The following is a 14,417-nucleotide window of genomic DNA, read 5'->3' as shown; positions in this document are numbered from 1 at the left end:
GTTTTGTGAGAAAAATGATTGAGAATGCTACTGTCCATCACAGTATAAAACCTGCTGAGCATAATTTCAGGAAGTAAAAAATCCTTTACATTTTACCTACTGCAACACTGCCTAATGGAAGTACTTTCAAGTTACAGATATTATGAAAGAAGGGCTTGTACCACTACTGCCAAAAATTTCCTCTTTCCTTTTAAATAATTTCATATTGCACCCAAGAGCTGAAAATTCTTTCTGGACAGGTCTAACCCTACAGTGGATGAAGACACCACCACATGCAGATAAATGACTTAATTTTTTTTTTTCTAGAATCATTCACGAGACTTAGCAATTTGTCAAGCCTTAAAAATGTGGTGTGTGTGAGAATTTTCTCTGCTCACTGACTCCCAAAAGCTGATTTTATGCTGAAGCACTATATTTGGTCTTACTCTTCAAGATATATTGCACTTGGGTTCCACAGTGACTGGCATCACCACAGGGCCTACTGTATCAGCAGACATGCTGTGATTTTTATTATTGTTGTTACCAGATCTTTATAACAGTAGAAGCACAGTCAGTTTGGTTATTGGCACCGAAAACCAGGAAATAAACTCTCCAACCTATTTACCAGGTCAGAAAGCCAATGCTTTTTTATTACCAGTGCTGAATGCATGGGGAATTCTCCTCGAAGCATGCTCAGTAACAGACTAACAGACCAGTGTATATTTCTGAAACAAATACATATTCATCACATTTCCTGAATACATGCATATACGCTAATTATTTCCATGGACTTATCTGGATACGGTTCAGACCTTCTGATGAATCTTTTCTCCTTGAGAGTATCTCAAATATGTGATCATGCCATAATGTACTTCTCTTACCATTCTTTGCTGTCACACACAATCTTTGTTCTCAAAACTAACATATCAGCTAGTACATAATAATTACTGATATAAGTAAATAAGGAAGCATTAGTTGGAACACAACTCATTAGTCACAGATGTAGGGAGCTAACACAAGACTGTGCTAATCTCTGTGCAAGGTATTTGCACTAAGCACTGTATGGTACAAAACTAAGCATTATCCACAAATACAGGGATCAAACACTATTGTGCTAAGGTTAAAAAGAATTTTCCAACATCTTCCCACTACTGTATAGACTTCTTCTTAAAGAAATATACTTCTTCAGTATCAGGCACAGGATAAAAATATAAAAAATGTCTCATGTTTGTGTTTTTCAGTTATATGGATTTTGCAGTGTGATTGCACCAACAGACAATTTCAGAATTAGATCTGGCTGTTCTCTGTAGGAGATGGTCATCACTTGGACATGACTAAAACACACTGTAAAGCATTAGGGTGTGTCTAATGACTGCCTCTTTAGCACCATCAGTATGCTGGTAAGTCTGTCCTAAAACATGTAACTATGCAACCAGATATCCAAACATTTTCCAGATAAGACACATCATGCGAAAATTTCAATATATCAGACCTTTAGTGTATGAGGCAGCCAAATAATTTGGTGGAAGGAGTGAAAAACTATGATGTGTTTTTTCTCTAGTTGCATCTCAATGCTGTTTGAGTCTCTGAGTCTCTACTCAAGTTCAAAATACCGTCTTTTTTTTTTTTACTACCAGAGTAAAAGATAAACACTGTGTCTGACTATATGGGGCAAAAGTATCTGTTGAGAGGCTGGTCAACCAAGCAGTGAGAGCACTACAGCAGAAATAACAGGGGACAGAAGGTAGGGCTGGCAAGCAGGAGCCCTGGCTGGTGGGAACACAAGGGCAATGCACACAGCTGAGATAAGAGAATGTCCTTGAGCACAGGCACGCAAGGAAGAACAACGTGCAGCAGAGCTGCCTTGTTGGGAAAGCTCCCAAGCCTGTGCTGGACAATGGGCATGGCCAGGTGCTGCTCTCTGGCACATCCCTGCACCACTGCTCAGGGTGCAAGCAGGAGGTGAAGGACAGGGATGTGGACTGAAAACTGCTGGAATAGCTGGCAATCGGGAGGCACAATCAGCAGCACTAAGTACAGCTGGAAGCAAACTGAGTCCAATACTGTCCAACATCTGCATGCTGGGGCACAGTGCACCCTCCCCAAGTTGGAGAAGCTGATACAGCACAGGGTTCAGCTGCCTTCCAAAGGGGCCTGGATGGGTGGGTGGAATGGGCTGAGGGGAAGCTCAAGCTGTTCAAGAAGGGGAGTACAATGTCCTGCATCTGTGAGGGAACAACCCGAGGCACCAGCACAGGCCAGAGCTGTCCAGCTGGGAAGCACCTGGAGGTCCTGCTGCACCATCCTCTCAAAGGCCTTGTGGCAAAAATTTTAACAGTGTCCTCTGCTGCAGTGAGGGGCATATTGCCAGCAGGGCCAGGGAGATGGCTCTTCCTCTCCACTCAGCATCCCAAGTCCTGTTCAGGCCTGCCCAGCACAATAAAGCTGGATTTACAATTGATTCACTGAAACAAGTCCTGTGCAGGCTACAGCAGTCCTTAAGGGTCCTGAGCATCTCTCACACACAGAGAGGCTGAGAGGACTGAGACTATTCAGCTGGAGATAAAGAAGGCTCAGGGAGATCTTGTCAATATCTATAAAAACCTGGACTGACTTATATCAATAGCCCAAGCAACTTTCATTTCACACACTACGGTCTGCATCACTTATAAGAATTTATTTCCCCCCAAATCCTGAAACTATAGACAAGTGGAAAATTTCCATTTACAAAATAGAAAAATATACATCCTTTAGTGATCCAAATGATGCCCAGTGCTTTTTCAGTAGTTATTTTGGGTGAAGGCAAGTCATAAAATATTCATGTCAAACACACAATTTAATTTACCAGTACAAGAAATGGAGTTGACATTCTAAGTGAATTTCCATGAGAGCCATTTTTGCTAATGGCAATTACTGCTATGGACTTTGTAATTTACAGGAAACATCCTGTATTTCTTAATATAGAACCCTGTACTTAAACATTAAAATATACCAGGCTTCAATAATGAAGTCTGACAGAAGCTTTATTCATCCTTTTTTTACATCTTCTCTCTTTCAAAAGACAAGCAAACCATGAAGGTGCTTATCACAGATTCATAATTACAAAGGCATGTACAACTGATTGTTTTAATTATTTCTCAAACCAGGACTCAGCCTTCATAAGCACATTGCATATTGACATTTCAGTAAAATTTCAAGCTAAACTTTAAACTTCCATATGGTTATTGATAGAAGCTCCACAGTAGTATGAGGACTAATCCAAGTACTCCATCCTCAGTTCATTAGAAACAGAGCAAGTAACAGTCCAAGAATACTGACTACCTGATTAACTGTGACATCAACAGCTGATGGGAATAATCCTGCCTACCACGTTATTAAAATATTTGGGGTTTTTTAGAGAAAATACACATACCACAACAAAAAAAGGCAAGTTGCTCACTAACCTCTGCTTCAGCTGCTTGTGATTGCAGGAGCTGACGTATACGAAGAATGTCCTTCTCAATTTGTTGAATTCTGGCCACCCTTGCCTGAAATGAATGGATTTTCACATTTGATTTTGTTCAAAAACTCCTTTTACTTACTGTACAGAGTGACAGCATGAAGAGTTGTTGGCAAATGTTGCTAACTACAAAAAAAACCTACTTCAGTAGGTACAAGCAGAGGTACTACATGCAGTAATCCAAGTGTTCTTTGTAATGAAAGGAATGATTACAAGCATTCAAAACAGAAGGGAGTAGTTGGGGTTTTAATAACATTGAATATTCATTTGGATAGAATAGGTTGTCACACAGCACACATTTAGGTATTTAAAAATGCTCCCCTTAACTTGCACAATATTCCTGTTTCTGAAACTTGCACAATATTCCTGTTTCTGAAACAGAATAATGCAGATCTTTGGCAAATTACTTCACTTTCATCTCAAATATCAGAATTTTACTTGCCTTATAGTGATCTGAGAGATATTTTTATTTGCAGAGTGTCTTGGAAGGTATGAGACCCTGACAGATTTCTATTACATTCAGTTGCTATACTGAGAATTTTGCTTATGCCCAGCCTTGGAGATTTTCCACTCCTACAAATCTCAAATAATTTAACAGGCTAAGTATATATGTTAAAAAAAAAAAAAAATCTACATACTTCTTCTTTAGTTTATCTGGGATTTTACAGACATCTCTGAATCAGTCTTTTACAGGCATATTGCTACTCATTTCCCACTGCAACCATTCTGTGGTTAGAAAAGGGAATGTTAAGAGACTCCAAAAGTAACAGGATACATGTACTCCCCACAAATTGTAGTGAAGCACAGGATGCATTATCAGTCTGTAAAAAACAGTCAGTGTATAACCTTGATAATTTAATAAATTCATATTATTTGATTTTAAATGTGGGCAGAAGACCAAACTGATTTAACAGCATCTTTTTTGGTGCCACGGATAGATTAATACAATGGACATACTGTTGAAAAAATTCTAATGCCTTTACTTGATTAACATTTACAGTGTTACACTAGAAAAGCAATCCAGTGGACACTGCAAATATCAGCATTATAACCAACCTTATTTAGCATGTTTATAATCTGAAAATGGAAACAAGATGAACTTTCAAAAGGTGCTAATGCCAGAAGATGCACATGCAATAGAAACACAATGCTATCTAGAAAATTTAAAAACACCAAAGAAGATGTAACCACAAAATATGAACTACTGAAACACACATCAGAAGCAGCTGTGGGGAAAACGCCATGTAAATGCATTCACATTTAGCAGTGCTGGATAGCTATAACTTTAAGCTATAAATTTGATTTTGTAAAGCAAAGTATTGGAAAATACATAAAAGCTTGAGCACAGAGGCAAACAGATAATTTATCCCACCCTTTGCTCCTAGCTCAAGAAATTTTTAAGTATTAGACAGATAATAGAAAAATATTTTTGGGAATATCTATGCATTGGTGACATGACTGATAAAATACGTCTCTCACTGTCCTTAAGAATTACTTGAATTTTATAGAATTATAGAGTAGTCAGGGTCACCTTGGAAGGTCATCTACTCCAAACTCCTGCCAAGGACTGAAACATCTTCAAGTAAAGGACTGAAACATCTTCAATCAGGTTGCTGAAAGCCCTGTCTGACCTTGAATGTTTCCAGGGATGGAGCCCCTGTTGCCTCTTGGCAACCTCTTCCAGTGTTTTACCACTCCCACCATAGAACATTTCTATTTTGCACCTAATCTGAATCAACTCTCCATTAATTTTAAGCCATTACCTATTCTCCTATCACTATTCCCTGCTAAAAAAGTTTCTTAGAGGTCCCCTTTCAAGCACTCAAAAAACACAGGTCTCCCCAAAATTTCCCATAAATTGAGTTTCTTTCTGTGTAACCAGCAATGCAGCCAATAAAGGGCATTGAGAATGTCTGAGTATCTTTATATATGCACCTAAACACAGGAAAAAAATGTGCAGATGAAAACAATTAACTACTGCATGATTTGCCAAGTATTACTGAGTCTTCAGTAAAGGGACAGGAATTCTATCCACCCTTTCCAATTTCAGTCCAGAGATTTAAACATCAGATCATTCTTCTAATTAATTTTTTTCTAGTACAGGGAAACTGGGGAGTTCCACTAACCAGGACTGTAGTTTGTGCCACACACTGTAGAACAGAAAAAAGAGATGCATTTCTTGCACAAAGGGGTGGAGCCTAATGACAAATGGGCAAAACAATGGAACAAGCAACAATGTTTGTAAATTTAGAACCTACTTGAGAAATATCACCTTTGATTTCTATTTGTTCATACTACATTCCCATTTATTATTATATTTACTTGAAATTTTTATTAACATAAAATAGTTGCAGAAAGTAACTTTACATCTGAAAAGACACATTATTTGGCTTTCAGTGCCCCAGTAACATGTCTAACAAAACAAAAATAAAATTCCTCCACACTCACAGTGACAAAAAAAAAATCACTATATAGAAAGTAAAAATAGGGAATAACATTTTGTTTTTAAAATGTTGTCTGTCTTTTTTGTTTGGCTGGATTGTTTTCCAAAATAAACATATATAATAGACAAGTGCAATAATGGTATGGTATACATACAAGAACACCTTATAAATATAACAGTGCTGAAATGTATATCTGTGTGAAACTCCAGGATCTAAATTTTCTTGTTATCTTTAGTGGTCTGCTGTTTTAGAAAACTTGTGGAGATCTTGGGATAAATTTTTATAAGAATGATAATTTAATGTAAGATTTTAAGGAATTCTTAACCTCAAAAAAATTACATCATTTTTGTTCCAATTTGAAGGAAAATAAATTCTATGTGAACATGAATTCAGTCTTAGAATTGAAGCATTCTTAAATATATCTTGCAGAAATTAAGTTTGCTTCTACTCATAACTAAATATGTTGGCTACTTGCCAATTATTGGTTGCTACAGTAGCAACTTTTAAACAAATAAATAAAGTAAAGATAAAATATTCTTAAAAATGTTTTTTTTTCTTTTTTTTCCAGTAAGCACTACGATGTGAAATTACTGGCTTCAGAGAACAATTACAAATTTACAAGTTAGTATAAATCATTAAACTAACTGAAATAAATTGCCAACAGTCTTATCTATCTTTCTGAACAACTGCTGGGTAAGTGCTTGTGAATGATCTTCATAGAAGACAGCAACAGTGAGTTGCTGTGAGTTAAGTTGCTTCAGAGGGAAACAAAGCCAAATCATGCCACACTAAAATAGGAGAAAACCATTGTTTCAAGGCTCACGAGAAAGGGCAGCCACAAAAAGTGCAATGACTTCTTGGGCAACTGCAGGCTACCAGCTCTCTCACAGAATAATCTCTGGGACTCTTAATTCAGAGATGTCTGCAATACCAGCCTTTATGTGGCTGAAATGTTCCCTCCCTTCAGCCTTCATTCTGCATAGTATTGTATATGCCAATCAGTTTGGGTGGAAAGAAAATAAGGAGCAGAAAGAAAATGGTAAAACTACTAAGTTGAATATCCTTGCAAAATACAAATGCTTCATTTTGCATATTCAAAGATCACTGTGAAATAATGCAGAAATTGTGCTTATGTATTTGTACATCAGTGAAGTTCTACATATTTTTGGCACTGATCCTTGGCAGAATGAAACCAAGGGGAATTACCAGTTAAATCCACAAGAAGCACATGCAGAAGTACTTATTTTGTATTCAATAATCCTTATATAATCACAATAGGCACTTACATACTGCAAGTATGTAAGTGTTACACACATACAGAGAGAGAGTGAAACAGCTGCGACCGACCCCATGTCAAACATTAATTCAGGAACCCATAAAAGGTTTCAACATCATCTTGGCAGCATTCTCCCCACCAGCAAACCTAAAACTCCCAACCATGAGGGAAGAAGCAAATGCATAGTCAGTTTGATTACTTCCATATAGTGATAAAACTACAGCCAAGTTGTGTGTCTGAATAATTTCTTTTGATCCCTGCCTGAGTACATTTAGAATGCTGCCAGCAGCCTAGCCTGTTTAGCTTATTTCTATTTAGCTTAATTCACCTCCCTCTAACTTAAGCCTGTTAACAGCAGCAGAAGTTTCCCAGGAGTTTTGCTGTGCAGGACCTTCGCTCAGGACAGGCTGACACAAAGTGCACAGCTGAAACCATGGAGGGCATCACCTCTGCCCTACAGCTCCCAGATCAGAGCCAGTGACTCCCAAACATATTGAACCTGGGCCTGCCTGAGAACATCAGCACAGACAAATCAGCCCTGCACACATAACCCAACAGCTGCAGGGTATCTCTTCAGCTAAATACTTTCAACTGTAGGAATTTTCTGAAAAGTCCTACTAGATTACTCACTTTAAAGTTTAAAGCAACCATTCTGATTACATCTTGCATTGAGAACAGCTGCTTTAACTTCAATGTAAAACCAAATTAGAAATGTTTCTCATGTACAAAATTTTGTGTTGAGTCAACTTAGCTAGGGAGATAGAGCCTAAGAAGACTTTGTACTGAAAATACTGATTATCGTCACATTCACCAAAAAACTCCCAAATCTTAATAAGTTGGTTATTTAATATGTCTAGAAATAAACGGTAATAAATAATTCGAATTGTTGCTTTCCTACTATGGAAGATTATTTTTTATAACCAGCAACCAACTGATTATTTAATTTATGCTTTGCACATGATTGTATTCTAATTTATACTTCCAAATGGATGGGCCATGTGGTTAGATATGTACATATCCTCATCATGAATGCAAAACAACTCTTGGTGAGAGCAAACAACTTCCAGGTATGTATGTGAATTACATTTTACTTGAACATCTTGTGATATATCTTTTTTTGCTAGGGAAACTTAAGAACAGTAGCTAGATTTTATTCTAAACTTAGAAGCATGAAGAAATCCAGCAAGAAGATGCCAAATAAAGCAGCAGCAAATACATTGGCTTTTCTATAGTAGATTGTAAAGAAATTATCATTAAAAAGTATTTTCTCTTGGATAAACTGTCTACATGTGCTGAATAAAAAGGATTATTTATTTACAACAGGCAGATGAGGGTACTTTTTGCCAAGTAATTATTTCCTATGTCCTGATTCCTATTTGCATATTTGAAAGGCTAACTAAATGCTGTGTTTACACACAGTTTAAATATACAGTTACCAATAATTTAATAAATATGCAGGAAAACCTTCTCCCTTGCTTTTAATGGTGAAAGACAAACTCTACCTGTGCTCGCTTCTCCATGTCCTGACAAGTGCCCAGTTGTTCTTCCATTGCAGCTCTGATTTGCCTGGCCTCATACTCCAGCTGCCTTCTGGTCATATCTGTTTGCAAGGAGAACTGAAACAAGAGTGCAGGGAAGGCATTTTAGTAAATAACACTGATGTAAACAATGCATTTCTCAGAACAAAAAGCAGAACTATTACTTTTCTACAACAAATTTCATAAACAAACAAAATATAGTAAGACATTCTTAAAACATGACTGCATTATGAAAAACAAGTATACAATGATGTTCAGCCAGCAGACTATACCCGAGTTTTGTCAAATGACTAAATAAATAAGCATTGAGAAAGCATAATTCCTTACAGGAACATCTGGTTGCTACCAACAAAACTGTGATGTGTGCCATCTGAATTGGAATTTTCAATAATATTCAGATGTATTAAGCTACTGCACATAGTGATGCTATTCATACTGCCGCTACTTACCTTATTTCTAACTACCCTGTGAAAAGAGCACAAGTGTTAAAACCAAGAGCAGCAATACAGCCTAAGGGAAGACATTTGAACTAAAAGAAATTTTGAGGCAGGAGCAAAACTCTTCACTGGCTTTGGACAATTACTCAGTCTGTAAATAAATGAGTTTCCAAGACCAGTCTTTCCAGAAGACTTCACCAAGGTCAATTCAGAAAGTCAAAACAAGACAATCATCTGCAAGGACCAAATGGGACCTGTCATTTTGTTGTGTCTGGCCCAAGTAGTAATGGATATAAATTGCCACAAAAGGTCTTTAGTGTAGATGTTAAGTAATGCATTCTAATCCTAAGAGCAGATAAGTGAATTCATTATCTATGGAACAGCAGAGACAGCTTTAAAACCTACAACAGAGTGACACAATTACAGCTGACAGTGCTTTGAGAATGGGTTGCAGTTCCTCAAAATCTTTTTCAGGCCTTCTCTCTTGGTTCTGGTGCTCTGCTAAGCTCAGCCATGACTCAGTGTTACTTCTGCCCACTGAAGAAGTGTTTCTGCTGTCTGCTTCCATTTCCAGAAGGCTGACTGATCCTTCATCAGGTGTGAAGGATCTTTCAACCACACTTCTCAACTCTGTGTGTGAAGGATGCACTGCAGATACATCCATGTTGCTGACATCTAACAGGAAATCCTGCATTATGTGGGATATCAGACATCTTTATTATCCCAGATAACGGTGACTTGACTATAAATAATTTGGAGGTGCCAAGATAAAAGCTTACAGCAAACACCTGCAAAGGCTATAGAATCATTTTACTGATTGTTATGAAATAACAGCTCTTGTGTACATTGTCATATGCTAATATTATTCTCAAAACTAGAAAAATCCACCAAACAAAAGAACAGGGAAGAAGAGAGTTAAGGAAGTGTACTGACATGCAATTAATTTGTCATAATGACTTCTCAATGTTCCTCTCTTTTCACTGACATTTATACTGACACGTATGAATTTTGATGTGTAAAATTCTATGTGAAATGCATTATTTAGGCTAAGTTATCATTACATACTGAATGAAAAACAATTTGGAACTTAAGTAATAGTAGACAATGCCATCTAATTAATAAAATACAGACAGCGTCTAAACAGAGACTGTAGCACCAGACACCTCACCAAGCACTCAGAAGGTACTTACATTTTCAGTAAGGGGGAGACTATCAATTCTTTTAGTCAGGTTCTGAAGCTGGGCGTAATACCAGTCCTTTTCTTTCTCTTCCTTCTCAAGCTCCGCAAGCAGCAGAGATCTATTAAAAGCAGAAGGAGGAAGTTTCTCACCATTAACACCTCATTTCCATCCGGAAGTTTGAAGAAGGCACTAAGGAGACATTTGAGTTCAGTTCCCTGGCCCTGGCTAATCAACGTATCCACACCTCTGTGCTAAGCATTTCAGGTACTCACCTATGAGAGAGAAAAATATACAAATTTCTCTAAAAAACCCACTTTGAAATCCAAAACTAAGAGACATTTTGTGAAAGCAAAACCAGTTATTAACGGTGCATTAACTTGTACTCTGCTTCCTTCAAAAGTATATTTTGTATAGTGCAAACAGCATTTAAGAAAAGGTCTGTCAAAGAAATATGTACAACCCTCAATCCTGAATTACTGAATTGAGAATATTCCCCTTTGCACTGTCCTTTTAATCATTTTGTCACCCATAGCAAAACTATGGGTAAAGCACACAAAATAAGCCATTTCTGTAGGTGTCTAAAATATTTTAAACCAGTATTTTCCAGCAAATGTTATAGATGAGATACGTTTGCAGCTGTTAAAAACATTTCAAATGTGTATCATAAGCACATTGCATACCTGAGTAATAACTGGGAAAGAAAAAATGAGTAATAGATGCAGACTACCAAGGGAAAAAAAATCAATAAAATTTTCACATGCTACTTTATCAATCCTTTATGAACTGAATTTTATATAATTCTAAATCTTATGAATATAGCAAAATAATGCTCATGTCTACAATACTCCTCAAAATATATTTGCTCAGTATTATTTCCCATCCCTTAACTTTTGCATCCCCCTCTCTGGCTGTGGTAGTTCAAGAGCAAGAGCAGATGAACCTTTACAAAGCACACAAACACATTATAAATAATTACTGTGAGTCATTAAGGAACAATTACACAGCATACAACAAAAGTACAAATTTCCCCTATTTTGATAATGCATCACAGACATTATTTGAGAAGATAATCCATCTTCCACACCAAACCAAGAAGGAAGAATTTTAAAATTTGTGTTTAAAAGATCTGTTTGACTTATTTCCTGCTTTAAAAATTTCAAGCTAATTTTGATGATTTAACATTTATTCCATATCCTATACAAGTGGTTTGGCCTGTGTGCAAATTGAAAATTAAATGAGAGGATCCCTCCCCTTCAATGGGAGACTGGAAAACTACACACATCTAAGAGTGCTAAATGTTTGTAAGCATGAGCAAAATGACATAAATTTCCAGACTTGATCCAACAGTCATGTTGAAACAGATTTGTTTTAAGGATGCCAAGGTTTACAATAAAATGATTGAAAAGAAGTAACAAACAATTACCATAATTTGGCAGGTAACTGGAGCAGTATCACAGGACAGCAGTAATTCTTCAGTCACAAGGATATGGCTGGCAGAAATTCCTAAAGTCCTTTAGACAGACTGAAGGCAAAACTAATAGATGGTGCTTGGGAAAAGCTAGTTGAGAAAGCTTTATCTGTCTCCCACCTGTCCATTCTCTTGCCACACAGCCCTAGTGCCTAATCTCTGGACAGAGTGGAATACTGCATAGTTTCCCTTTTTACCACCTTAGTGCCCAGGCACCAGCTGTGTCCAGGCTGTGAAATAAATCTTGCAAAAGCACAATTAACGCAATCCTTATAAAAAGTATTTTTACTTTTGAGGACTTGCAAATGTGAAAGGACTGACTAATTCTGCCTCTGGATGTCAAAGAACTGGTAGCAGAAACCGGAGGGATTACTTTCAGCTAAATAAACATGTGATTAAGCTCCTCTTATGAAATGTAGGGTATTCAGTATGTGAGGCAGTGTGTCATTCAATCTGTTTTGACATGCACAATGGATGCTGGAAGCAAGAAAATAACGTAAGAACCATCAGTGCTGCATAAATAACATAATGCATGACCCGAGGGTGACTTGTTTAATATAATATTGTCATTTTGTCTTCTGAAGTGATGCTTCATTTGGGATTACTAGTTTGGTATCACTGCTCCATAAGAATGCAGGTTTTAACAGTCTTTAAGTAAGTTCTCTCAGCACAGAACCTGAAAGGTTGCTACAACTACAGCAGGCTGCACTTCAGTTTCCTTGAAAACAAGTAGCAATAAGCAGCAGTTCTCTGTAGATCTGTCTGATAAGCTGTTCCCCACGTTGAATATTACTCTCAGATACTACTCTAACCAGAAGTACAGCTGCTTCTCAGCCTCCTGGAGCTTCTCGGGGCTAGGAGAGGATTTAAAGTGGAAGAGCTGCTACTGGTAATGAAAAACAAGATGGGAAAAAACAGTGCAGTTATTCCATCTTTTTTATAACCCGAAAATGTTTACATTAGGACTTTCACAGCATCAGAGAAAATTCTGTTCTCTGTCATACCCTGTCAAGTTCACTGAGAATTCAGCAAAGCAAATGGAGGAAACTTTTGGAACTTGACTCTATATTTATGAGTTAACAAAAAATTTTCAATTTGAGCTGTTCTTCTGAAGGGTGGATTTTTCAAAGACTTCTCGTGTGGCACTTTTGAAGCTCCCAACAATAGAGGAAGCTGAATGAATGCAGAAAACTCTTGACTTCTTTTGCAAGTATTTTCTGCATAATTATGTCAATATTATTCCTGGCTAAAAAGGAAGAAGAGAAACAAACTATAGGCTACTCTACTTGCATTATGTAAATTACAACTATAATTAATACTTTCACTTCAATTGGTGGGGGATAAAATAAAATCTTGAAAAGCATTGCTGATGCTGTAAAGTTTGAGGTAAGTTTTACCAACCAACCAAAAAGGAAAAAGCATAATGGAAGAAAAAAGCCACAAGATAGAAAATGCTCCAAATCAACATTAAAGAAATAAAAAAGGAAATGGCATAAACCAGAAGGAATAAAGAAGGTATATAAAATTTATATATAAATTTATAAAATATATACATTTATATAATTTATATATAATTTATATAAATTTATAAAAATTTTATTTCTAATTTATATATATAAATACAAAAATATATAAACTCTCAGAGAAGACTGTCATTTTTAGTGGCCAATAACTGAATTTAAAAAGGTGAGATTATTAAATTTGCTAAATTGCCAAGGGTGAACACAAAAATTATCCTGCAGTGTACTCTGAAAAATTTTGTTGTTGATATAATGCTCTTATCAAGTATACCTGGAAATAGTCAGAGAAAGCAAGAGATATTTCATTATTAGAGTATTCTAAACTGGCAATTTAAAAGCACAGTGTGGCCACTGCCCATTTTTCTCTTTTTTTTTTTTTTTCTCTTTGTCTTTTTAAACTTTAGAATTAGAGGAGAGCCAAGCAATTTAGATATGTGCCAATAATTTAATCCTTATTCTGGCGGGCAAATCAATTGATAAACTGTCTTCCTCTCAGAAGTTCACCCTCAGTCAAGTGTGGTGGGTTGACCCTGACTGGATGCCAGGTGCCCACTGAATTGCTGTAAATATTTAAATGCACCATTTAGTCCTCCCACAAACACTGTTGCCCACAAATAGCATATATTGTGCCTGCATGTTAAAATACTGAATGAAAATGGTCTCCTGCTGCATGTCTGCAATGTGTTATTTTATTCTAAATTATTTTAGGCTTGTCAAGTTCAACAAGTTCTTGAAAGTCTGTTTAAGTGCAAAAATCAAAAATTGATTAGCTAATATATACAGTTAGATACACAGAAATTTAATAAATAAGCCAAACAAGTCCATACACAAAACACAGGAAAAGAAGTATTTTATTTTCTTTTAGAAATGGTAGTGATTTTAGATGCACAGTCCTATACCCCCCACCAAGTTTTGATTCATTTTTCTACCCAGGATTCTTATCAATGCCCTACATGCTTCCACATGTACCCTGAAACAGCTTAAAGAACAGAGCAGCTTTGGATTATCTGTCATTTCACTAATAATGAAGCCATATGTGATCTGGCCATGCCTCCATACATCCATCTTCTCCACA

At 36.7% G+C, this 14,417-nt stretch overlaps 1 protein-coding gene across 5 annotated transcripts in view; it reads right to left on the bottom strand.

Moving 5' to 3' along the window:
* Positions 1-14,417, bottom strand: part of APC (APC regulator of WNT signaling pathway) — a 93,272-nt gene that overhangs the window by 28,916 nt on the left and 49,939 nt on the right. For 3 of the 5 annotated variants that reach the window (XM_059873720.1, XM_059873722.1, XM_059873721.1), the window contains exons 5-7: positions 10,364-10,472; positions 8,701-8,814; positions 3,423-3,506 (exon numbers count right to left, since the gene is read on the bottom strand). In XM_059873720.1, the coding sequence (XP_059729703.1) occupies positions 3,423-3,506; positions 8,701-8,814; positions 10,364-10,472 (307 nt within the window). The remainder of the gene's footprint in view (positions 1-3,422; positions 3,507-8,700; positions 8,815-10,363; positions 10,473-14,417) is intronic. The other 2 variants (XM_059873723.1, XM_059873724.1) reach the window with 1 other exon arrangement.

Source organism: Haemorhous mexicanus, chromosome Z (assembly GCF_027477595.1).
Source record: "Haemorhous mexicanus isolate bHaeMex1 chromosome Z, bHaeMex1.pri, whole genome shotgun sequence".
Classification (NCBI taxonomy): Eukaryota; Metazoa; Chordata; class Aves; order Passeriformes; family Fringillidae; genus Haemorhous; species Haemorhous mexicanus.
This window is presented reverse-complemented; position numbering and strand designations above follow the sequence as displayed.